General features: G+C 41.3%; 1 protein-coding gene across 11 annotated transcripts; it reads right to left on the reverse strand.

Annotated features, from left to right (window-relative positions):
• Positions 1–714: 714 nt before the first annotated feature.
• Positions 715–25,747, reverse strand: LOC130196357 (golgin subfamily A member 7-like). Of its 11 annotated transcripts, none has more exons than XR_008832224.1 (7): positions 24,098–24,567; positions 23,141–23,266; positions 19,827–19,979; positions 17,317–17,418; positions 12,399–12,451; positions 2,800–3,019; positions 715–2,384 (listed from the first exon to the last, which is right to left on the reverse strand). XR_008832224.1 is itself a non-coding variant. In XM_056418397.1 (6 exons), exons 1-5 carry the CDS (start codon positions 24,167–24,169, stop codon positions 12,410–12,412), a joined length of 495 nt encoding a protein of 164 aa, XP_056274372.1. In that variant the 5' UTR covers positions 24,170–24,567; the 3' UTR covers positions 715–3,019; positions 12,399–12,409. The 11 variants fall into 11 exon arrangements, 7 of the variants coding, with proteins under 7 accessions (XP_056274372.1, XP_056274373.1, XP_056274374.1 ...); XR_008832226.1 differs by lacking the exons at positions 715–2,384; positions 2,800–3,019 and adding exons at positions 6,279–8,351; positions 8,711–8,850; XR_008832225.1 differs by lacking the exons at positions 715–2,384; positions 2,800–3,019 and adding exons at positions 6,279–8,351; positions 8,711–9,048.
• Between the last annotated feature and the right edge of the window lie 307 nt (positions 25,748–26,054).

Raw genomic sequence — 26,054 nt, forward strand, 5'->3', positions numbered from 1 at the left:
AGAGACGATAAATGCCTGTGTCTACTGAAGAGTTATTTGTTCTGGGAATGAATGCAACCTTTCCCACTAAAGACAAAAGCCAGGTGCTGTTTTTTTAATTTATTTTTTATCCAGTGGAAAAAGGGTCTAAAAGATAACAAAATGCCGCCCTTGAAAGCAAATCAAGTTGAAACTAGAACGGTGCATCAGATAAGAGCAGATCTTCTCCAGGTGTGTCTATTACAAGCGCTACTGGATTGTGTGATTGAAAGAGCATTACCAGCTTCGCTGCAACTTTAAGCCTTTATTTAGGCCTTCAGTATATTTGTGTCAATAACTTATAGACTGCTAGGGGATGTTTTAGGATACACTGAGCACCTATCTCCGCTTTTCTCTCTACTTATGGATGTATTCACATCTCTCCATCACACATTAACTCTGCTTCCTCCCCGGAGTCTTTGCGACTTCACGTTTCATAGGGTCCATTGGACCTGGCTGTGTCTGATGCCTGGTGGGCTGGACTCCTTTCATGGCCCCGCTGATGCGCAAACACGTCCAAAATGATTTCCCCATAGAGATGCAGTCTATAATGTCCCCCTACTCTGGCCAGTGGCTGGGGTTCGGCAATCAACTGTGTTAATGCTTGTGATTACTAGTGGCAAGGGACCGGTCAAAAGAAGTGAGTCAGCAGTCAATGGCAGTGCAAAAGGTGCAAGAAGAGAAGCCAGCATGATGTAAAATATGTACCCATTTTATTTGTTTTAGATTAATAACATGTTAGGATTGAACTGAAAAAAAGAACAAAAAAAGTCAATTTAACCAAACTCCAGATACATAAAGTATGAGCTAAATTAATACAGTGAATACAATTGTATTTACATATTTAAAAATGATCTAATAGTGATGGCATTCAGAAATCTATACTTGTACATGTAGTTATTTAATAATTTACCAACCATACGCACTACAGTTTATTCAACTCAATGACATATCATAATCTTAGGTTTTAGATGCTTGTTAGCATAAATAAACAAAGCCAAGTTCTGACTGTCATGATTTCACAGTAAACTGTCTGGTCACTCCAGAAAAAGGGTGCAGTGAAACTAATCTGCGTAGTTATAAAATGTAGTTTGTTTTAGAACGTATAGCTCCAGTGACTATAAGCACAGGGCTAGCTATAGGTAACCTATGTAGCTGGTGAGATAGCACACTCCTTTCCTTAAAATGTTCTGTTGATTCTGCTCTGGTAATTTGATAATCAGTTTGCAGCATTTCAATGAATGACTACATTAATGAAAATGAAGCTCTCAGCGCTAACGAGCTTGCTTTCTCACAGTTAGCAAGCTCATTAGCTTCGCTCACTACCTAATGAGATAAACCGTTCACACAGTTTATTCAAAGGACATAGTTGTACCATTGACTCAAGTCTGTCTGCAAAAGCGTTGTTCTTTTTTGGAAAAGTATATACGTCGACATGGCAGGTTAAACTAAATTTGATGGTGCAAATCATGGGCAAATCTACCAGCTGTGGAAAATTCCATTGGAATGAATTAGAATGTCTGGAAAACTCTGGGGTGACCAGCCCTTTAGATTTTGACAAAGGCAACATTCAAAACCATTACAGGCACTGCCAACTAACAAGAGCACTTTCATTACTCCACAATATATACATTTATGCTTATTCAATACCAGTCGAAAAGTGACCGAATACTATGCATAGCATAGTTTACGCTTGAGAAGTAGTATTAATAATATGGCATGCTTAATACAGAGTGAGTACAGATGTTGTCTTTTCTTAAAAATTAAAAATAAAAAGACATTAAAGTCTAAATCTTTTTTAGCTTGACTGGAATGTTTGGATCTGGACATAGTTCAGCGATGTCAGTTGATAAACTCCAAACTTTCTTGCGAGAATCCATGAATAAGAACAAAGCAAACAAACTGTAGGACGCGGCACACGCAGCAAATCAAAATAACAAGCAGAGTTCTATTTCTTGATCAATTTACATTCCTCAGTTCAGCTCAAACAAACAATTAAAGCATGGGTGTGGATGAATTACATGGTACTTTATCAACAACAACAAAATAACTTACCCTGTCAGTTGGCTTCATTATTCAAAAAGGAGTGTGCAAAAAGAAATATACGAAAGTTCAAGTTATTTTCATGACTAATAAATTGTGCAAGTGAAGTAGTTTTTCTCCAAACAAATTAACAACCCCTCATTTAATGTACGGGGAAAGTGATGTCACAAATAATTAGAAAATAATAGTTGAAGAAGGAAACGTGGTCACAATGGATGCTACTCCGAATTGGACATGAACGTGATAGTCAGTGGAAAAATTGTAGAGACGCAGATTGGGGAGGTCCTCAGGGAGGTGGGTACTGGTGCTGGTCTCCTGCAGACCTTGAAACAGATACATATAGATTAGTATGTGACATGAAACTGAGTGCGCATCAAACAAAAAAATGTTTCCCAACAAACACACTTTTTGTAGCAAGGCAGTTGTTGATGATGTTATGTTAGTGAATTAGTGAATGTATGTTGACCAAACCATCCTCGGAATGTTTATCAAATGAGTAATACAAATTTTTTTTTTTTAATCGGTCTTAATTAGTCTTAAAATGGCTGGTGTGAAATAAAAATAAATACAGTCAATGAAAAGAGCAACAAACTAATAAACACCAATTATTCATTTGCCTCATACATTCCGCACTGACACTAAACACTCATGTGTGTAGCCTAATTTACTGATTTCTTTTTCTTTTCTTTTGCGTACTGTGGCCAAGCAAGCAAGTTTGTACGCGGTACCAAGCAACACCTTGTCGGGATGAGTAGAACATCTTTTTGGACGAGTTGCCAGGACACCGACTTGGCGCCTTCAGCATCTGAACAAATGCTTGGCAGTCGGGAGCCGTCCGGGCCAAGTCTGGTTTTCCTACAGTGCACTCATCCCACTAGATGCTGATCCATCATGCAGCTTTCACCTGGAGGCTCTCAGCCAAAAAACACAAAAAAGGCCTGATCCAAGCCAGTTAGGCCTTCAGCCATAATGGGGAAAGGAAAGATCAGTGGACAACTCACTCGATAAGTGATGTTACACAAATGCTAAAAAATAACAACATCACTCAGTGCGTTTACATGATGGTATAATTCGAATCTTGCTTTAGTCGGACTATGCTATCTTTTGGGGGATTTGCTATTTTCCCAATATACATGGCAGTGAGTAATTCGAATCATTGGCCGAAAGCATGTCATATCCGATACGATAGGTGGCGCTGTTTTCATTACAACTCGTGGTGATACAGCCATTTCCGCTTGACCTCTTCACCACTACCAACAACAACCAACAACAACAAGCATAAATTCTGTCTGCTCTTCGGTCCAGAAATGTGTGGTGGCTCTTGTGTTCTCCATAGCGTTGTTTGTTTGTTTTCTGCCGGCCAGGCTCCCGGCAGTGACAACTTATCGTCTCATTCGACTTCCGGGTCACGACATGGGAGGGAGGAGGGCGGCGGAATCTCAAGCATACGCAAAGACGCAAAGTCCAGTTCCTAATCCAATTCACCGTTACATGCCGCGATAGTCGAATTATCAACCGGATCGGATCGAGTTATCCAGGGGTGTTAATCGGATCGTAGTCGGACCGCCCATAGTCGAACAAAGGTGTTTACATGAAACGGATAATTCAATTTCAGTCCGACTAAGCCAGTTATTCGAATGCATGTAAACACGGTGAGTCATTTAGTGGTGAGGTAAAAAAATGTGATGCTGTGCAAAAAAAATGTTTAGCAGACGCCGGTGCATACTTCTGAACTATAGGTTACCTTTTTTAGAGACAGGGTACAGACACTCAGTGCGTTTACATGATGGTATAATTCGAATCTTGCTTTAGTCGGACTATGCTATCTTTTGGGGGATCTGCTATTATCCCAATATACATGGCAGTGAGTAATTCGAATCATTGGCCGAAAGCATGTCATATCCGATACGATAGGTGGCGCTGTTTTCATTACAACTCGTGGTGATACAGCCATTTCCGCTTGACCTCTTCACCACTACCAACAACAACCAACAACAACAACATCAACATTTCGAGAAAGATGGCGAACAGAGAGCAAGGCTAAGCTACATCCCTCTACTATTCTTGCATGATGTTGGAGTACAGCGAATGCAAATGGCGCTATTGGCGTTGTTTGTTTTCTGCCGGCCAGGCTCCCGGCAGTGACAACTTATCGTCTCTTTCGACTTCCGGGTCACGACATGGGAGGGAGGGGGGAGGAGGGCGGCAGGATCTCAAGCATGCGCAAAGACGCAAAGTCCAGTTCCTAATCCAATTCACCATTACATGCCGGGATAGTCTAATTATCAACCGGATCGAGTTATCCAGGGGTGTTCATCGGATCGTAGTCGGACCGCACATAGTCGAACAAAGGTGTTTACATGAAACGGATAATTCGATTTCAGTCCGACTAAGCCAGTTATTCGAATGCATGTAAACACGGTCACTGAGGATTTGAGCTAAACTGGCAAAAGAGGAAACTGTTAGACAATGAAATTGTGACACCTTAAAGATGCAATGTGTATTTTCTGCCTCGAACTTTAGTCTCCTGGTGGAATGGGGCTAATGTAAACTATCGGCTAAGATAGAATTGTTATTTTGATTGGCACTGGGTTGTAGTGGTGTAGCTTTACAACAGTCAGTGCGTTTACATGCAATCGAATTATTGGCTTAGTCGGACTGAAATCGAATTATCCGTTTCATGTAAACACCTTAGTCGGACTTTGTGCGGTCCGACTTCGGTCCGATTAACACCCCTGGATAGCTTGGTCCGATCCAGTTGATAATTCGACTCTCGCGGCATGTAACTCTGAATTCGATTCGGAACTGGACTTTGCGTCTTTGCGCATGCTCGAGATCCCGCCGCCCTCCTCCCTCCTCCCATGTCGTGACCCGGAAGTCGAAAGAGACGATAAATTAAATTCTCCGTGTACCTTCGGCGACGGCGTCTTCTCTCCGTTATCAACTCAGCCAATAGCTCCATTTGCATTCGCTGTACTCCTATTAACACCATGGAAGAATAGTAGAGGGATGTAGCTTCGCCTCGCTCTCTGTTCGCCATCTTTCTCGAAATGTTGTTGTTGGTAGTAGGGATGGGTATCGTTTGGGTTATTTCCGATACCGGTGCTAAACCGGTACTTTTAAAACGATACCGGTGCCTAAACGGTGCCTGAACCGATACTTATTTTTTTTTAAACGCACAATGAGGACATTCAAAACCTCTTCGGCCATATTCCCTGTAGAAGCCGTTATCATGGAGCACTGACACACAACGGATATCAGACTGTTAACAGACACAATACATGTTCTCCGTTATATGATGTGATATGTATTGTCATGTGCAGCCTTTATAGGGTTAATCCTGTCACTGTTTTGATGGGCAAAGAGAACAACCAATCAGAGGGACTGAAGATGACACGTGACAAATAAAGTTTTGCTTCTGACAGCGAGAGTTACACTGAAACAAAGTGACGCCCCACGGTCTTTATTCCTCCGTCATTATATTCCCGGTAACACCGGGTATACAGCCGGGATCGCTGTACATCAACACATCTGCTAGCAGACTGTCACGCTCGTAGCTCGTAGCTAGCGCTAGCTACGAGCTAACGCTAGCTACGAGCTAGCTTAAGCATGGTTATAATGGCTAATTTATTATTTCTTGGGCTACTTTTATGAATGCAAGACTTGCAATCAACGTTACGGTACTAATCTGAGTTCAGGCTGCTCGTCATAATCGGTCTCCACGTGTTCAGGGGGACCGGTGACGGTCTCCCCATCGCGGCCAGCCTGACTGGTGTGCTCGACACGGGTTCACGTAGTCACACACGGCGCAGCCTCCGCTGTCAAAGTTAAATATGAGAGGCTCGTAACCTGCTGACAGGGCGGAGTCACCAGAGAAGTTCACAACAATAGTTTTTTTCAATTTCAATCGGCTCAGGCACCGGAAAGAAGCACCGAAATGTGCGTTGCGTTTCGGTCCGGGTAATACCGGTTGTATTGTAACCGGTACTATATTGGCACCGGGTTTCGGTACCCAACCCTAGTTGGTAGTGGTGAAGAGGTCAAGCGGAAATGGCTGCATCACCACGAGTTGTAATGAAAACAGCGCCGCCTATCGTATTGGATATGACATACTTTCGGCCAATGATTCGACTTACTCACTGCCATGTATATTGGGATAACAGCTGATCCCCCAAAAGATAGCATAGTCCGACTAAAGCAAGATTCGAATTATACCATCATGAAAACGCACTGAGTGTGACAAGAGTGTGCAGATGAAGCATTACGTTTATGTTTTCTCTATTAGCAGCTGGATGCTGATTCCATGCATGCCAACTTTACACTGGTAACAGAAGAACAGCAGGGGCTTGTGGCCCTGCTTCACGCCGCATAAAGCTTAACGTTACGGCTGTGAGGAGAGCAAACGGCTCTCGGCGAGGTAGTCTCCCGGTGGAGGGGTGTCGTCTCGTTTGTGATTGATAAACAGCAAGTTAATTAAATTCGCCGCCCCGTATTGCTATTTTTCAAGGTCAAGTCGGACAACGCTGCTTCGAGGCTTTCGCCAAACGCAAGTGGACGTGGTTTGATCTCTCAGCTCCTTGCCCACATTTTTTTTAATTATGCAGTGAGTGGATTTAGGCTTAGACTTTGGAGGTTGCACTTAAATTACAATTTATTGGCCATAATTATATTTAATAAAGGGCCGCTGTCTGCTGGTGTATCAGTCCAAGACTGCAGGAGACCTAGAAGACGAGACCATGACAGGATAAAGAGGCTTAAACTCTGGGAAGGATACTGTCTATATGCTGGCTGTGGTTTATCCCATCTTTGACCATGGCAAAGCTCCAACACACTTTTCTTTCAACAGCTACTTAGAAAAGTCCTGGGTTTACATTCCTCAATAGGACATGTTTATGTGTCCAGGCGCTCAGCAGGAATTTAAAATGAGAAGATAAATCCCTATATGCTTCTGTACAGTAATAGGGCAATGGCTTCTCCATCCACAGGGGTGTATGTCTCAAAACACTTGCCAAACCCAACATTCCCCAACAGGTAAAATATTTATGGCTTAGTGTCTTCGCTACAGTGCAGACTGGGCCCCGTCCAGCGCTATACAAAGTACTTTTCAGTATGATTTGGCCCAGTACATCCTAGGTGACACCCCCGAAAACAAACTGCCCTCTGTCTTTTTCAGTACACCGCAGGAAATAAAGGGATTTACTGTTACAGAGATTGAAGCAATTTATGGGGGATGAGCTGTGACTGTGCGGTGTCAGCCAGGGTTAAGATCTGCAGGTGTATCAAAGCCATCTTTGGTCTCTCCCCCCTCAGACACTGTCCTGCCTGATAGGACTTAGACAGATACAGTATCTCTTGGAATTAAACACCTTTTGTTGGGAACCTTTTCTTTTATCTAGAGAGCAGACATAACAGCCAGTACACTGCTAACGCTGCTACTGTAGTCTGTTTAGTAGACAGCATGGCAGTCGGCAGACAGAAAAACTGAGAAGAAAAAAAATACACTTCATCTCAATCATAGCTGTCGCAGAATTAAAAAAGGGCAAGATCAACGTTGGCTGATGGACCATTCATAAAAAATAACTAAGTGCATTTATTTGCCAATTACTGGGAGCTATTCAGTTACATTGCCTCTTTGAAAAATGTTGAGGGAACTTAAGTTCTCCCCCGGTAAAAAGTGATGCAACCATCATGTCTCTGCTTTTATTTTGAAAGGTAAGAACAGAAGGACATGTATGCAGGGTGTCTACAGGAATAAACAAGTGAAATTTAAGACTTTTTAAGACCACGTTTAAATAAAATTTAAGACCTAACTTGTGATGGAAATACAAATCATACATTATACATTAATCTAAACACACTGATGTCTGTTCAAAATGAACAGTATGGTGTAATGCGAAAGGATAACACAAAAATGGCATTGCTGTTGTAAATTATATTTATTAATACAACATTTTCAGAACATTTAGGTCCCATGAACAAATGCTTATAACATCAAGTAAATATATTTTAAAAAATACGGGCAACATAGTTCCTTTTGAACAAAAAAATCTATAAAATAACATAAATAACAATTCCAGTTGCTTTTAAAATGCAATACATTTACATAATAGAATGTATGTGTGTGTGAATGAGTGAGTGAGCGAGCGAGTGAGAGTTCTCATGTCTCTATGTGATGGATGTTTGTGCACAGGTTCATGTCTACTCCTGAGCTTTTGTGAATATACTAGGAAAACAATCCTTTTCAAACTATATGAATAAAAAAGCTTCCAGTTGACATTTGGTCCATTCTCCTGGAAAAAAGAAAAAAAAAGGCAGACATTAGCCATACAAGAGTCAACACATCTCTTCATAACACCACCACTTCAGATTAATGTCAGACAGAGACTAAATAAATATGAATGAAAACTATTTTTACAAATTAAGCAACGCGAGCCATCCCTTGAGCCTAGTGTATACTATGTAGACATATTGACAGGTAAACACCACTCTACTTACTACCATTCTATAACTATTTTTTGTTTGTCTAATTAATGTGTAGTGCGCCTATGCATAGCTGTTATTAACTTGACACATGAGTAAAGCTTAACTATATGAAACACATACTCATATATAAGAGGATAGTTAATACATATATTTATGGCAGACTTACTTTGAGATGCTGAAGTAGGTCCTGGGCGGTGTCATGGCCCATGAGCTGTGCTCCATAGGATCCTGACTGGACGTGGTCATTTAACCAATAACGCACATGAAGTCCAGTTGTCTGCTCTCGGTGGTCTGGTCCAGAGTCTCCTGGAACAGAATGAAGAACGCACTGCAGCGTTGGACTTCGGTGATGAGCTCTTTGTTGCACGGCGCTGGATTTCCTCAGGTGACCTCCAGCGTTGTAGTTGACGTCGTTGCTAGCGGCGGAGCAGCAGTTAGCCCCGCGGGCTGCTGGCGGCCTTCGCTAGTCTCTGTGCTTCTTGCTCTGCACATGAGATTCCACCGCTGGAAAGTCTTGCGACACATAACGCAGCTTCAGAAGCATTTCACCAACCGTGACCAGAAACACTCGTTCTTTTCAAGCCGTTGATGAACTTGCATCCTGCCATGTTTTCTAAAGTAGCCGATGCTTCACGTTGTAGGGGATGGGACCTCATATTCGCAGTGACATGACACCCAAAAAATTTAAGACCAATCCAATCTGAATTTAAAGGACCCATATTATGCCCATTTTTCCACAAGTTGATATGATTCCTTGGAGTCTTAATGAAATGTTTGTAACATATTTTGGTCAAAATACCACAAGAATCATTTCAAACAGCACACTTTTTACCCTGTCAAAAACACCTCCCCACAGATTAACCTGTTTTGAGTGCATGTTCCTTTAAATGCTAATGAGCCAGCTCCCCCCTCTCCCCCCGTCCACGAGATGCGCTCGCCTAGCTGCTGCCTGCAGATGAAGATAGCGTCGTGCAACGATATCGTTTTGAACCAGAGTCAGACCCTGAACAAGAAGAGGCTCCCGAACAAGTTCGAGAAGTTAGGGCTCAACAGGACGTTTCTGAATGTCACTTCTACATTATTATTTTTTTTGTACATTGGCTAAGGTCTCAGTCTTGTTAGCGGTTTTGAGAGCATAGTGGTGCTAGAGATTCGAGTACGTGAATAGTTTGTGCATGTATGAGTATAGCAAATACAGTGTGTTTATGTAAGTTACTATTTGTGAAAGTGTTTGTGTAAATACAAGTAACAGGAACGCCATTAAGATATAAATGCTACATGAGTAAAGTTCCATCTGGAAACTAAAGTGTTATTTGACAACAGTAAGTGACCAAGCAGGGGCGGGGGTAATGTTTTTACCTCCATTAATTAGTGTTTAAACCTTGTTTACTTATTAAATCATTGTATTTGATGACTTATGACTTATTTGATGACTCATGTCTGAAATATGAACACAACTTTCAAATAAACTTTACCTGCAAAGTTGTGGTGGGGGGCGGTCCAAGGCCATGTAGCCAGACTCCCTACATGGGCGTGCTTCAAAATCTACGTAGACGTTGGTGGTGATCCCATTTGACGCACTCAAGCATATCGTTTCTGATATATCGGAACCACAACAAGCCGCGTGTTTTTTTTTTCCAGCGTTTTTGTGTTGGGAGACATGCCAGATACCCAAATTAACGTATAGGACTAAAAAAGTGGAATTTTCATAATATGTCCCCTTTAAGACAATTAAAGACTTTTTCAGGCCTTATTTTTTGGCAAAGCAATTTAAGACTTTTTAAGGACCCTGTGTATGTGCTGCCATTGACATCTATAAAACAGATTTCCCCAAATGAATACCTACAAATACTTAATGGACGTTTGTCTTGGGATGCTCTTCTCACATTAAATGTTCGTGCCACAACTCTTGGACTCTGGACTGCTTTCTCCCCTCTCCTCCGTCGGCCATGCGAGTAATGCACAATTGGAATATACACACTACTTTTCACGATGCATTGTGGGATACTTTGTGTAGGAATTTGAAATACAAAATGAAGAACTCATTATATAGTCCACTGTTTAGGAAGTGATTTCGAAAACAGTCCTTGCCTTCTTCAATAACCTAGGTAAGAGCTGTACACAACCCAGATGGAGAGAGTTGGAACCTATTTGACTAATATTGCATTTTACATTTTTGTCAAATTACTTCACAAAATGAACAGAAGATGAAAACATTGGGTAAAATTTAAAAGTGACCAAGTCTAACTAGAGCCAGTTTCTCAAAGGTGCCCATTGATGATAAACAGCTACTAAATGGTTGGTTATAATCTTAGTCATAGGTAAGCTAATCTCATGGGATCTGTAATTGTTTGGCTGGTGTTGGTTCCTTTGGCTGTCGAAGAGGCTCAGTCGTATCAATTTGTATCTGCTACGGTTTGTGTTTGGTTTATGGGGACACAAGTATCTCACTGATGAGCAATGCTTTCAAACTAAGGGTTGACTCACCCACATGACTCGAATGTGGTAGATCCCTGACGGCTGGCAAAGTAAACAATGTAATAATTGTTTGATTAGACCTTCTTAAAAGACCTTCTTGCAAACCACACTTGAAGGTAGTCTGAAATGTGATTCTAGTTGGTTTTCTACAGTTGCTTCTCGAGTCGACTCGAGTCTGGATACTCGGGTCGCTCAAATCCGATTTCATAGTGTGGCGGTGCTGAGCAGGATCCATTCTGCTACTTGCAGAGTGCTATGGAGGGCATCAGAGTAGAACAACCCTCAAAATGTATACCGGCCTTTTTGCGATGCGACTTGACGGAACGTTTGTTTCAAAGGGAAATGTTTCCTGGTGAGAAAGCTGCATCATCAGCGTAGCAACCTTACTCCCGCCTATGTTGTTACCACAACAACCCATACAGATAGGGTTGGTGTCTGGAGACACAAATACCATCTGATCACTGGCAAATAAGTGCGGACAGTCAAAGATTTGATTTGAGAAACAAATCAGGTTTGCCTGAAGTCTGTTTGTTACTTACTGACTGGTGTGTGCTCAAAGAACACTGAATCGCTGTTTGTGTTCAGGTTTGGGTTGCTCATGTGCTATGGACAGCAGCACTCCAACAGTATTCCATGTGCCTATTTTATAGCCTTTGGAGCAACAAATGACACCGTTCTGTGCAACATGAAGTCATAAAGTAAGCCAGAATCCCTTAATGCTTTATGAAACAGCTCTCCTGACTGTAGAGCAGTTAACTACTATTACTCACAGATGAAGAGGCTTTAAACTTTGATGTGGAATTCTGCTTTGAATGTAGAGGAGGCATTTTGCATGAAAGCAATGGTACGCAAATAGTGAGCCCTCTTTTATTACCTTCGCATTCTGCGGAAGGTTATGTTTGCTGTGTATTTATTTGTATGTGTGTGTGTGTTTGTGTGTTATTCGCATAACTCAAAAAGTATTAAACCGAATCGCATGAAATTTGGTGGGATGATTGGTTATTATCCGGGGACCATTTGATTAGATTTTGGGATCGATCGGGTCAAAGGTCAAGGTCATGAAAAGGTCAAAATCTTCTTTTTACCAATTTGTATCCAATTGGCATGCAACTAATGCCAAAATGTTCACATGACATCAAGCTCCCCACACTCTCATGCCAAGTACCAAAAAAGTGGCTGCGGCGAAGGTATGCGCTCTACCGAGTGCCCGTTCTAGTTGCTGCTGTTTGACTCTAGGATTGTTCTTTGGACTACTTACCAAAAAGGAGGGAAATGTGTTTTGTAAGTGTAAAAATGTATTTCTACGCTTTGAAAATATTTTCGCATTTGTGTTGTACATACTGTACTAAACATAAAATACTCATTACAAGACTCACCGTGGCAGCTTTCATCTAGTCTGGCCTCTCTCTTCAAAGATGGTAACCTCAATCTGAAAAGGATTCAGTCAAGGAAGAATATTTAAAGTTAAGTAAGGACAAGACACATTTGACATTAAAATAAGGCCAACTGAAACTAAAATTGTTGCAAGAAAATACAAACTATAATGATACTGTAGCTATTTAGCATGTGTTTTAAATTCATTATTAACAGATTTCAGACGGGTTGGTGATAACAGCATCTTGCCTTTCTGTGGTTGTTTATCATGGCAGTAGCTGACTTACATTTTGCTAGACTAGACTGTTACGGAAATTTTCTTCAAGCTAAAATCAGGCTTCTCTCTTTTAGCATTATTAGAGTTTCCATTAAAAATAAAGAAGAAGGATCATGGATGAATAATGAAAACTCAATACAGCGTTGGAGACAAAAATGTCAATCCACTTTGGGCCAAAGTCATCTGGCCCAAAAGATCCAGCAAGGACAGTTATGGAGTAAGGGACATGAATAGGGATGGGCATCGAGAACCGGTTCTGTTTTAGAACCGGTTCCCAGTGAACCGATTGTTTGGGATCGTCAGCCAAATTCTTTAACGGTTCTGCTAACGGTCCTCTGTGGCGTTGCGCATGCGCAATTTATTTTGGTTTCTTCTTCAGACTGCAGCAAACATGGCAACGAGGCAGAAGCGTTCTAAAGTTTGGCTCTATTTCACACGACAAAATGACAACTACGCCACTTGTAACGTGTGTAAAAAGTCTATTTCGTCGAAGGGAGGAAATACAACTAATATGAATAAGCATTTGAACACAGCATGGAATTAAATTACAGGAATGTCATGTGTTCGATGCAGCAGCTCAGCTAACGTCGGCGCTTCATCTCTTTCTGTCCAAGGTAAACTCCTCAATAGTGATCACAACCACTCACTGTGTGAAGCCATTTGCCTTTATTGTGTGGAGTCGATCAAGTTATCTTCTGTCCCTTCGTTTGAAGCATACATTTGAGCTCCGGCATTGGTCCCATTATTGATCACTTCACGTTTGGATTGAAAGTCCAGTTTTGAGAAATGTTTGATCGTAACGGTGTTAATTATCGGAGGGCGTGTGTTATCAGCAAACGTTCGTGTTATCGTGTTAACCCATTATTAAACTGAGCATATCGATTTTTAATCCATTATTAAATTTAGCATATAGCTACGCTAGTTTAGCTATATAATCTTCCATTTTCAGCCCCCTACATTGAGGCAGAGGTCGTGTTTGCCTCCCCTCTTAATGTGGCTTTATGTCAGCTCAGCAAATTCAGCGATTTTGTTAGTGCCATCTGTTTCATTGTGTAAACCAGCTTTCACTATATAAATAATCTGCATTGCCATCCAATTTAGCTGATGAGGTTCAGAGTCAGACCAGTTCAGAGGCTGGTTGTCTGTCTGGGTCACAGGCTACAGCTAGCACGTCTTGTACACCTCCTCATATCTTTGTGTTCAGGCATCCTCCACCCCATCTGAGAGTGTTCTCCACGGCTGGAGACACAATAAGTCCTGAGAGATCGCGTATCCTCCCGGAGAAAGCAGACATGCTTATTTTTCTGCACAAGAATTGTTGATGATCCATACAATTGATGGTTGCACACTTGGTATTTGCCACTGCTAGTTTCATTTTTGGCAGCTCAGTTCATATACCCTTTAAAAAAAAGGAAGGAGCACTGTAATTTCTAGGAACATGTTTAAATTAAACAGAATACATTTTATTTAAGTTAAATAGTTTTATTTTAAGTTCAAGAGGAATATGTATAAATGTTTTTGGTTATTTAATTTTTTTTTTTATGTGTTTGTATACATACTGTATATTCAGTTTCAGTTTATTTGTATAGCCCAATTTCACAAATTACAAATTTGTCTCGGAGTGCTTTACAATCTGTACACATAGACATCCCTGCCCCAAAGCCTCACATCGGACCAGGAAAAACTCCCAAATAACCCTTCAGGGGGGAAAAAAGGGAAGAAACCTGCAGGAGAGCAACAGAGGAGGATCCCTCTCCAGGATGGACAGATGCAATAGATGTAATGTGTACAGAAGGACAGATTTAGAGTTAAAATACATTCAATGAATATGACAGAGTGTATGAATAGTTCATAGTAGGCATATTCCACGATGGAGACCTCCACGATCCATCAGGCAGATGGCGGTGGGGAGGAGGAGTGGGCGGAGTCTCAACAGTGGGCGGAGTCTCAACAGGACAGTGGCGTAGTATATGGTGTGTGCAGCATTATGTGTGTGCAGCATTATAGAAAATTATATAAAAGAAAATTAATGTAAATAAACCCGTTTGTGCTCTTTTTTCACCCCTTGCCCAATAAGAATCGATAAAAGAATCGATAAGGAATCGAATCGATAAGCAGGAATCGATAAGGCATCGGAATCGTTAAAATCTTATCAATTCTCATCCCTAGACATGAAGCACACAGAAAACATGAGAACACCAGGACACATATGATAACTCCTCAAGCAGCCATATTGGACAAATTGAACGTCGCTACCACCTGGACGACGGACAAATGAGGAGGTGAAGAAACACAATAAGGATAAAAACAGCCTCACTTTAACCCTAACAAGGCTCATAGGGGCATCATAATATATAAACATGTTCTATAAATAAAAAATAGAACCTGTGATTTATATTGTATATTTACATTAGATGGTATTTATATATTATTATTATTAGGGCTGTCAATCGATGTAAAAAAATTAACTAATTAATCGTACATTTTGAAATTCATTAATCGCAATTAAAAGTTAAAAGTTCATTCTTTTTAAAGACCAAACTTCACACAGAGCTGTGTTTTCAAAGAGGCTCCTACCTATAAAGTGCCAGCGAGGTATTTAATATTGTGGATGATAAATTGTTTCTTCAGTGAAACATCAGATTAGTAAAAAAAAAGAAGTATATTGAGACCCCATTGGTCCTGTCATCTTTAACACTGAACAGCAGCAGAACCAGTGGCCTTGGTAACTGACTGACATTCACATATGTCACGTTCACCCTCTGGAGGCTGGGGGCATTTTATACATTTTACAACAAAAATTCAATTCACCTTTTAAATCATTTGCATGTGACACATGCCCACGTGTTATACATCAAACATTCCAGAACAATCTCAGCTCTATTCAATGAGGCACATTGTCCTGGTACCGTGTTCTCTGCTCTCTGACTGACAGGCTGCTATCGAGCCTCACCTGTGAGGTGGGAGGTCCTTTGTGATTTACTGAGTGTTCATTGGTTGTTTTTTCCCAAAATGTTGACAGACAAACGGATTGACCAATCACGGGGAAGGTTTCGTGTGACGAGTTCTTTCCGCGCCGCGTCACCCGACACGTCGCCCCTCCGTTCCTCTGTGTGTCAGAGGGGGAGGCGGGAGGAAGGAGGAGCAGGAGGAAACCCGACTGATTCATCCACGAGTTTAAACTGATTTCTGCTCCTTATTTCCGCGGAGAAATTATTGTTTTAAAAATGGAAACAGTATTAAACCGTACTGCCGCGGTTTGACACTCGGTTTGAGTGTAAAAACTTCAACGAACACCGGAAGAAAACAAAGTTGCGTTAATTGCATTAAAATATTTTAGTGCGTTAACGCGGCCAAATTAATTGCATAGATTAACGCGTTAACGCTGACAGCCCTAATTATTATACTGAATTGTATGAAAAATATGTCCTTATTATGTTAGTGTTGGAATACATTTTAAATATTTAACTACAAAGTAGAAATGCGTGTTTGAGACTACTTTTTGGTTTGAATCATACTGGGAAGTTTGCTGAAATGGATTGGATGGCCCTACCAAAAAAGAATTCCCCCCGCCGCCACTGTCTCAGACTCAAAGGACATGTACATTCTCAGATGGTAGTGTACGCAGTCACATCGGTTCAGCTGAGACATTCCTGTCAATCTCCCAGTGCTCCCATGCCAAAGTCAGCACAGCAGCCCGACAGTGTCTGAGAAATAATCCAGACGACTGCCAACTCTACAGAATCCTAGGCGAGAGAAGGAACAAAGCTCAGCTGTGAACAATTTCTGTCATATTTTGTTATCCCTAATCCCTCATTGCCGCCGAGTTACAATTATCTGAGATGTTGAGTCACCACACACACACATACACACACACACACACACACACAGCCAGGATGTTGGTGCACCCACTGATTTTACACAGATGCTATGGATTACATACTAACTTTTATCTGGTGTTTTTTACAGGGTATCCGTACATAGCGTTGGATTTCCTGTAAACTGCTCAGACTGCTGCTTTCCATTTTCATCCAGCAGTTAAAGGGTAGGACGTGGTTGGGGCAGAAGGCCTATAAATCACTTCATCTAGACATGATCATTCTTGCATAACAAGATTCTTTGTTATTGTAGAAAAACATTGTTTCTTTGACCCTTGGCGGTGTTTCTAATTCATCTGTATGATTGGCAATCTGAGTTTGAGTCAGATAATAAAATCTATGAAGGCCTTATCAAAAATAAAAATACCACCAGTGCTAATATAAGCGTAATACGAGGGTAAGACGAATCATAAACTATACGCTACTTAATAGTTACCACAATGAGAAAAAACACGACTGCCATCAGGACCTTTTTTTGCTCAGTTAATTTTCTTCTCAACTTGAGACGTTCAGGGCACTCCTACAAAAAACACAAAGTGCATGGGGTGGAAAAAAGCGAGGCGCTCAGTAACGGTCACTGAAAATCCATCACATAAAGCCGCAACTGACTGCTAAAACGCACTCTGTTTGATCGAGCCTGAGGGGGTCATTGTTTGCAGATTTATTTTCTAAACAGTTACACAAGGCTCAACAGTTACGGTTTGAGGAAAATAATCCTAGCTGAGTGAAGAGAACAAAGTATTTCCAGACTTTTTGGTAGGATACGACTCGCAGACCTCTCTCGACGGGATCGGTGAGCAGGAGGCCTCGTGGTGCGTAGATCTTGTCGTTCTGCTCCTGTATGTACTTCGCTATCTTCTTCAAAACCTAAAAGGGGCACAGCAATCAGTTTCACATGCATTTGCGTGGATGAATTTTCATCTCTCGATTGCACATTACTAACTCTGCTTTCTCCCCGGAGTCCTTTTGACTTCACGTCTCATATGAGACGGCATAGATCCTATCTGCCTGATGGATCATCGAGGTCTGGATCGTGGAATATGCCTACTACCAACTATTCATACACTCTGTCATATTCATTGTGTTATTACTGTGTTTTAATTTGTGTGTAATGATTCCTTCTGTACACATTACATCTATTGCACCTGTCCATCCTGGAGAGGGATCCTCCTCTGTTGCTCTTCTGAAGGTTTCTTCCCTTTTTTCCCCGTAAAGGGTTGTTTGGGAGTTTTTCCTGATCCGATGTGAGGTTTTGGGACAGGGATGTCTATGTGTACAGATTGTAAAGCACTCTGAGACAAATTTGTAATTTGTGAAAATGGGCTATACAAATAAACTGAATTGAATTCAATTGACTTGAATAAGTGATTATATTTACAATCTGTTGATGTCCAAGTCTTTCATAATGTTTCAAAGACGGTGTGTATCTCCTTGTGACCAGAAAAGTGGGCGTATGCTTTAGGCATGCTACTCTACCTCACGCTTGGAAGAGTTGGCTAGTTGTTGTGTGTACAATGCTCAGAGCTGGCTGTGACCAATGAAGAGGCTGAGTGATGCAAACTGCGGTTAAATTCCTGATTGAGACACCCCAATGTGCTGTATGTCCAAAAGATGCTCTTAAAAACCTGATAAATTCAAACATATTCGGAAACTGGAAAATGCTACGATCATAATGAGGCCTAATGCAGAATGCATTCAAACAAAATATGTTTTTTTAATGACCAGTATCAAATAATAGTGTATAATTACTGATTTTTGTGTAAATGTAAAACAGAATCATTATAACAGAACATGTACTTTTTTTTAAGAATCTTAATCTACTTTAGCATTTACACAAGACACAACTGAAGTTTCTATTTTCTGTCTATAAACTAATCAACTTATTTTCTGCTCAAGACAAATAAAATACTCTTGTTGGATTTGGCTCCAGACTGTTTTGTCTGCACTGAGACCGCTCAGCAGGAAGGGGAGACTGTACGATCCTGACATTCAGTAAGCCCACGTTTCAATGAAAACCATATTTTATTGTCATATTACATATAGTTACATACATATATGAAATGTATTCTCTTCATTTAACCCATCCTTAGTTATTAAGGAGCAGTGGGCGCCTGGGGAGAAACTGGGGGTTCAGTGTCTTGCTCAAGGACACTTCGACATCGGTACCTTGCGCTTTCGGGACAACCACTCTCCCCACTGAGCTACTGCCGACCCCACGCATTTTGTCCAAATGTTTAAATTCTGTTAGGCTCAAATTTATTTCACAGCGTGGAATTTGTGTTAAGGTGGAATGGAGTTCATCAGGAACCTGTGCAGTGTTAGTGCTTCAGCTAATTATAGATGCTCGCTAACACATGGCGAACGTGAGGATACAAATAAAATGTATTATTATTATAATGTTCATGTTCATATGTTTTCAATGACCTTAAACTAAGAATTGTTGTGTTTATGTTACCTAAAAATGGTCTGTCATGTAGTACCACCATCTTTCTACAGTAGTCCAGAAGAGACAATCCAAACAGAGCTTGAAGGCCACCGTAGTTATCCGCCACGCTTTGGAAAGGAGTCCTGTTGCTCCTCACTTTAAAGAAAGCAGTCATTTTGTTTCCCAACTTAGGCGTATTGGTGTAGAAAAGTGATCCCTCACTTAGTCGTGGTAATCTGGAAAGACTGCTATGTCACCGTGAAGCTAAATGGATTTTCACATTAAATGTCATGACTCGAGGTAATTTAAACGAGGTATGTCTCATGTAACAACTTGTTGAACATTTACAATTTTCTTATATACCACAAATTCATAATATTTTAATTCTAGTGTACCACAGGAATGTCTGGCCATTATGTAGTGGTAAGACATTGTTTTGGAAATGCCCACAGGGCTCATACTAATGCGTTGTATAATCTGGACATAGTTTGTTTAATGTATGTGCCAATTTGCTTTTGGTTGACTCATAGGATGTCATGTTGCTTTTTTCAGTGAGCCAGGTTTAAAGACGCCTCTCACTACTCCAGACTGCAATTATTTAGGAAGATCTGTCAATTGCCACGATGTAAACCGTGACTTTTTCAGTCATGTAAAATTCTGCGGTGCCCGTTAACACCTACCCCTGGCCCTGAAAAGGCCCAGGACCACACCTAGAAATCACGAGCGGAGGTAACAACTGCACCACCATAGCAATTTGACATGGTAGAACTGCAGGTATCAAAGCTTTGACTTTTTTTTTTGTGTCCACTCTCATTGACAACGCTGGATAAAGGCATAAAGTGCCTCTTACCTTCTCATAGTGAGTCTCCATACAGAGGAAGATGATGTACGCTGTGAGGCAGGCCAGACAGCCTTCAATGTATGACTGGCTTCCCAGCTTCTCCGCTTCGGCGTATAGATTATTCAGTGTCTGCACCGTCTCCTCAAACTGCTGCTTGTCGATCTGAAATATATGAAACATAAATATGGATCAAAGAGATGAAAACCTTTGGACACAGAGCCAAATGTAGATCTGGACTGGAAGTGTTTGAGAGCTTTCTGTCTCCGTTGGGATATTCGAGAGGAAACTTAGCACCAGATTGTTTTCCCCCATTTGTTCCATCTTTAGATAAATGAGGTGTATTTTATGTTCTGGTCATACATCATGGGATTGCTGGAAACACCAACTGAAATTACTGGGATTCCTTGGCAATATGCTGTGTGAATGATTTCACTTAATAAACTGACGGGGCAAACATACTGTAAACAGGATACACACACAGGGACAATCCAGGAAAGGATGTTGGAGATTTTTCCTTGGCTCTGACCCACCGTGACTACGATAAAGACATATCTCTGATGCTCTGCAGACTGCAGAACGCTTCCAACTGTAACCATCACTGGCTGATAAATCAAATCAGTTTTCCTCACAAATTCCTCAAGTCAAGGCTCGCTGCGGGGACGATCGATGGAGGGTGAAGAAGTTCTGGACTCTTCTGGTGTTTTCACTGGGTTGTTGAAAGGAGTTCCACGCTGGTGTCCAGAATGGATCTGGTGATGATACTCAGGGGAAAAAGAAGGAGCCTCCAGATCAGAAGTGGAGCCTGTGAGGGCCTCCTGAGGCTCTCTAAGCCCTCCAATGTTCTGCTCCCTTGTGCCCGAGGAATGCAACAACAAGCTCCAACACATCAGTGATCTAAGGCGTGTTTGATTGCCGCCATTGAGAGCCTTTGTTTTCCTTCTAATTTTCCTAATTCAAAAGGCGTTGATTCAAACTACATTCTGCCGTGTGAACGTTTTCAATGAGTGTGCGCAGGGAGGCAATTAGCTAGTCCGTCCAATCATTGTCAAGAGTCCAACGACAGCCAGTTTTCTTTTTCCTGAAAATAATTGTTCTAAAGTTTTTAAAATATCTTACCTACACAAGGGTTTAATTGTAACCATCACTGAATATGAATGATGATGTGAAACGAGGAAATAAATATTAGACAGAAGGTTAGTGTAGACTGTTAGTCAGAAATTAACGAAACTCTATCGAATGCTTTGGCAATCTAGCTGCCAAATTACATTAAGAACACCGAGTGCTTTCCAAGTTCCTTGGTGCAATTCTCCAAAAGCATTTAAAAAAGGAACAAACTGCCAAAAATAATAAAGTCCACAGCCTGTGATAATTATGTGCAAGAATAATGATATTACAACGTGCAACTCAAAAGCTGAACTGCATGGTAAAACCAAGAAATGTTGGCTAAAAGGAACTGTGGAGACATAAATGAAAAATTGAAGCCACTGAACAGCTTGGCATAATACTGCATATTTCTTGAACTAGGATTACAATATAACCATCACAAATATACATGGGAAGACAGTTTGATAGGATACTTGAGCCTTTACCCTCCCAAAGGGGGAACATTCTTCATTTGTCCAGCAGTTCAGTGCGTCTGTGTGAACTGAATCCTACCAGAAAACATTGGAGACCACCCAATCAAGAGGGAAGTGCCAATAAACCCCCAGTGAGCGGTTAAGGGGTTCTGAGGCTGCTCTTTTCATGTGGTTATGCATTTAAAAGCCAAAGTCTTCTGTCCTTCAAACTCTGAACAGTTTTTTGGCTGGCACCTTTTTTAATGTGGCATTAGAAGCTGTCGAGTCTCAGCGACCTGCTCTCCCGAATCTGCATCATTGCCGGTGCCTGCTCTTAAAATAGTGACACCCACAAAGCATGGTAAACCAGACCAGGGGTCCGCGTTTCAAGGTGGGCCCGGCGGAATCGGTGGAGGCAGAGGATCGTCGGTCTGGGAGCCTGGAGAGGGAGCGCAGCGAACACAAAGTCCATGGCAAGGTGACCCACCTTCACCCCAAGCCTTTAGAAGCCAACAGAGGGCCAGCCAGCACCATGGAGACATACTTTGGATCCTCCCACACCGAATGACCGTCTACGATCCACTGAGTTGAATCCCACAGACACAACCACCCGTTAAGAAGTGTAGAAATATTTTCGGTTCATTACCACATTAGTCGCAGTCTAGGTAATTAATGGTAAACACTAGATAGTTTGCTATGATAAACACTTCATGTCAGCAGTGTCTCTATTTTATATATATATACACACACACACAGTTAGTAAAGTTATGCCAGAAAGCGACATGGGTTTCCTCCCACAGGTCTGTGCAGTGTGCAGATTGTACACTGTAGCTACTCGCTGCGTAGCTGACACGAATGTTAGGTATCTGCACAAATTAATTAGTGTGCAGGATTTTCGGTGCTAAAGCTGATTATTAAACTAGTCTATGAACCCTTATTTTCTGAAAATGTATGGAAATGCTGCGAGCACCTGTTTGATGAATGTATGTGGGGCAGTTAGTTTGAGTGAGTGAGTGAGTGAGTGAGTGAGTGTGTGTGTGTGTGTGTGTGTGTGTATGTAAGGCACATCGCTGTCCTAGTCTATAGAGCGGATGGATTTAGTGGGACATTTGAAAAATATTCTTTGTATCCATGCGCAATATAATCTTCATCACGAGGAATCTCATCATGGACTATTATAGATATAAACAAAGCTATCCCTCTGTCCCACCACACATACTTGCAGTTACATTATATTATATAGCCTGTATTGCAGAAAAAAGGGGAAACACGAAAGTTTTAACATACTTTTTTTTATTAGTTAATAGTCTCTCTAGTACCGGATTTTGGGAGGTGCTGTAGCGCCCTCAACACAACTGTTTCCCACGCCCTGCTATATGCATAAATCATAACAATAAATACATACTACTAATATATTGTCATGGAAATTGACTGTTTGAACTGTATTTTCGTCAGCTCCACGCCTACTTGATGCTTTTATTTTGTGGCCAATTTCTGTAGCACCAGTGCTATGTACAAACAAGTTAACATACAGGTCTGTTTATTATTCTTTCTTCATTATCTTTCACATGGCGACACATAATTAAATACATTTAAAAATATGTATTCAAATTGTGGATGATCCCCAAGACTTTTATTTGTTGGAGTGCTATCCAGAGTGGCCCTTAAACCAGCTTATGGATGTAATGGACATGAAGTTGCCATAAATCAGTGCAATACTGTGAATGAACAAGTCATTCTGAAGGACAGTGAGGAGGTGCGTCCTACCCGGGACTCCAGCTCAAAGGGGAACTTGGTTTGGAACTGGCACACAGTGCCGTTGGTATAATCCCTCTGGATGAAGACTTTGGCAGCGATGGCTGCCTGTTGTCTCATGTCATGCAAGCTGTGGGTCTGTGAGAAAAAAGGGGATGATTAACACATGATCATACATTGATACTGTTCTGTCTATTCATCATGTTACATGTTATATGTTACCATATAAAGACTGAGAGTTAAAAAGGCATATGAACAACTTATTTACAATATTCAACACTTATTGTTGCATGTTCATTATTTCTCGATTTTATAATTGAAAAACTGATAAGTCAGACTTATAGCTGCATATGTGCTATGATAGAAAGGTTTGTTATCATCACTACAATATATTGGCTTGCAAATGTAAAAGAATAGTATATTGCATGTTGCACATACTCGTTATTAATTTAATGAAGACATGGTGGTAAGTGTACCACAAAAGGGGAAATTCACAAAACTCTTAAGTTAGTAAGGTATTCTTTTTTCACAGAAGACATGGATGTGATCAAAGCAGTAAATAATACAAATTAATAGTGGCTGAATTCCATTTAACTGCTACACTTTCAAAGTCCTGGTATCGTACATACTAGTTCACTGCCACACTGGGGCACTTGACCAGAACAGATCCACCGTTCTCACTCTGGCCTGTAATTAAACGACTAGTAGGTTTATATGAGTGTCTATACATTTTCTGGCATCAATTAGGCTAACTGATCTATCGACTGCACCAGACCACCAGCAGCAGTTAGTTGGTAGAGTACATACTAGCTCACTGCCACTGCCTTACTGGGACACTTGGCCAGAACAGAGCCACCGTTAGTCACGCCTTTGCTTTTCTCACTCTGGCCTGTAATTAAACGACTAGTACATTTATGAGTTTATATTCAATTTCTGGCATCAATTAGGCTAATTGATTCATCGACGCACCAGTACACCAGCAGCAGTTAGTTGGTCTCCACACAGCGTCGGCGTTTCGACGAATAAATAACTATCACCCATCACCAACTATCCTCACTAGCGTTACCATCCCGACAGGAGGCACAGTTTCGATAACGTTCGTCACCCAAAGCCTTATTCATCCCCCTCTCACTGTGGTCCAGTTGTGTAGCCAGATGTGTCATTAGCACGCTGCCAATTCAGTCACCGGTGTGCGGTATTAACTGGTTTTTGAATTAACTGGTTTTGGTACGCGTGCATGAGGCAGATGTGCCGTAGGAGTGGCCTCGAGTTGCCTCTCAGGACCCGTCTCGACTAACTAGGAAATGCACATTTCCATCGCTTAGCCTCTCTGTCACGTTCTTTTTATGTAACGCTAATGTTTTAAAGACTAAACACGGATTACTTTGCTGTAAAATGTGATACCTGTTCGGGAGGCTGTAGTTGAGACGCCGAGGACACGGAGCGAGGACAAAGTAGTGAACAAGTGATATGTTAGTCATGAAGGTGGACAACGTTTCGTTAATGCCGTCGAAATCCTAAATGAAGGCTGGAGCAAGCTGCTCCCCCGTCATGTGTCAAAAGACACGCTCACTCCTGTGTGTAGTTATGTGTGTCCTTATCGTAACAAAACAACAGGTAACAGTCATGTTTAATCTGGACAGTGAGTGCTGCACAGGGTAGAGTATAGTTACGAGGATATATGTTGATCCGTAGTCTCGAATATAAAACATAAGAGATGTGAAGACAGCACAAAGTCTTGTTGTGGTATCACAACTTAATCTGAGTCGATCACAGTTTCCCAGCTGACAGCGGTGGGCGAGCTGGGTGTAAACAACGGCTACATGCTTCATTACACACTGTATGAAGAGTAAACTGGTCTCACATCGACTTGACGTCAGATAACGACGTATAACATAAATATCAGACTGACAACAAGAGCATTTTGTCAAGTATTTATTGAAGTTAGTCGTATATTGAACAGGCACCAGCAGAGTCACCTACTTTGTCCTCGCTCCGTGTCCTCGGCGTCTCAACTACAGCCTCCCGAACAGGTATCACATTTTACAGCAAAGTCATCCGTGTTTAGTCTTTAAAACATTAGCGTTACATAAAAAGAACGTGACAGAGAGGCTAAGCGATGGAAATGTGCATTTCCTAGTTAGTCGAGACGGGTCCTGAGAGGCAACTCGAGGCCACTCCTACGTCACATCTGCCTCATGCACGCGTACCAAAACCAGTTAATTCAAAAACCAGTTAATACCGCACACCGTGCCTTTTCAAATCCAGCAAAGAAGCTTAAGCGGATATGAAAAACGCTCCTCGTTCAAATGAAAAACAGCTTGCCGACGACGTCACATGTAAGACTGTCAGAAAACCTCGAACTTATTAAAGATGACACGACTGCTAACAGTCGTAATCACAACATTATGATTACGTTAACCTGTCACGTGACCGAGTGACGAGAGCTACACCGGGCTTTTACCCTTCTGATTTCTAATCCTTCACACTCCCAGAAAACAGGAAGAGAATGATACGTAAGGGAAACAAATGTTCATACCACACTGACGGAGGAAACAATAGGGATTATCAACGTTAGTCTACCTCTGCCATGTTGAACACGATTTCTGTTTATTTTCCGCTCGAAGCTATTTTTGTGTGCTACGAAGTAACCCTTCCGGGAGGAACATTGTTGTGATAACAAGGGTTCCGGTCTTGGAGGACCGTTCACAAAATTTAAACCAACGAGTTTTTAAATGATTGTAGCAAAAGAAACAATGTAACGAGTGATGGAAATTAACTCTACATTGACTCAAGTACCAAAGCAATTCTGATGTATATTATTTGAGTGTGCTACTTTCTAACTCCACATTTAGCCCCACTATATGAATGCTATAAATGATACCTTAACGCTATAATTACTCGTAGATTAAAATGTAAACAATAT

The sequence above is a fragment of the Pseudoliparis swirei genome, chromosome 7 (genome assembly GCF_029220125.1).
Source record: "Pseudoliparis swirei isolate HS2019 ecotype Mariana Trench chromosome 7, NWPU_hadal_v1, whole genome shotgun sequence".
Taxonomy (NCBI): Eukaryota; Metazoa; Chordata; class Actinopteri; order Perciformes; family Liparidae; genus Pseudoliparis; species Pseudoliparis swirei.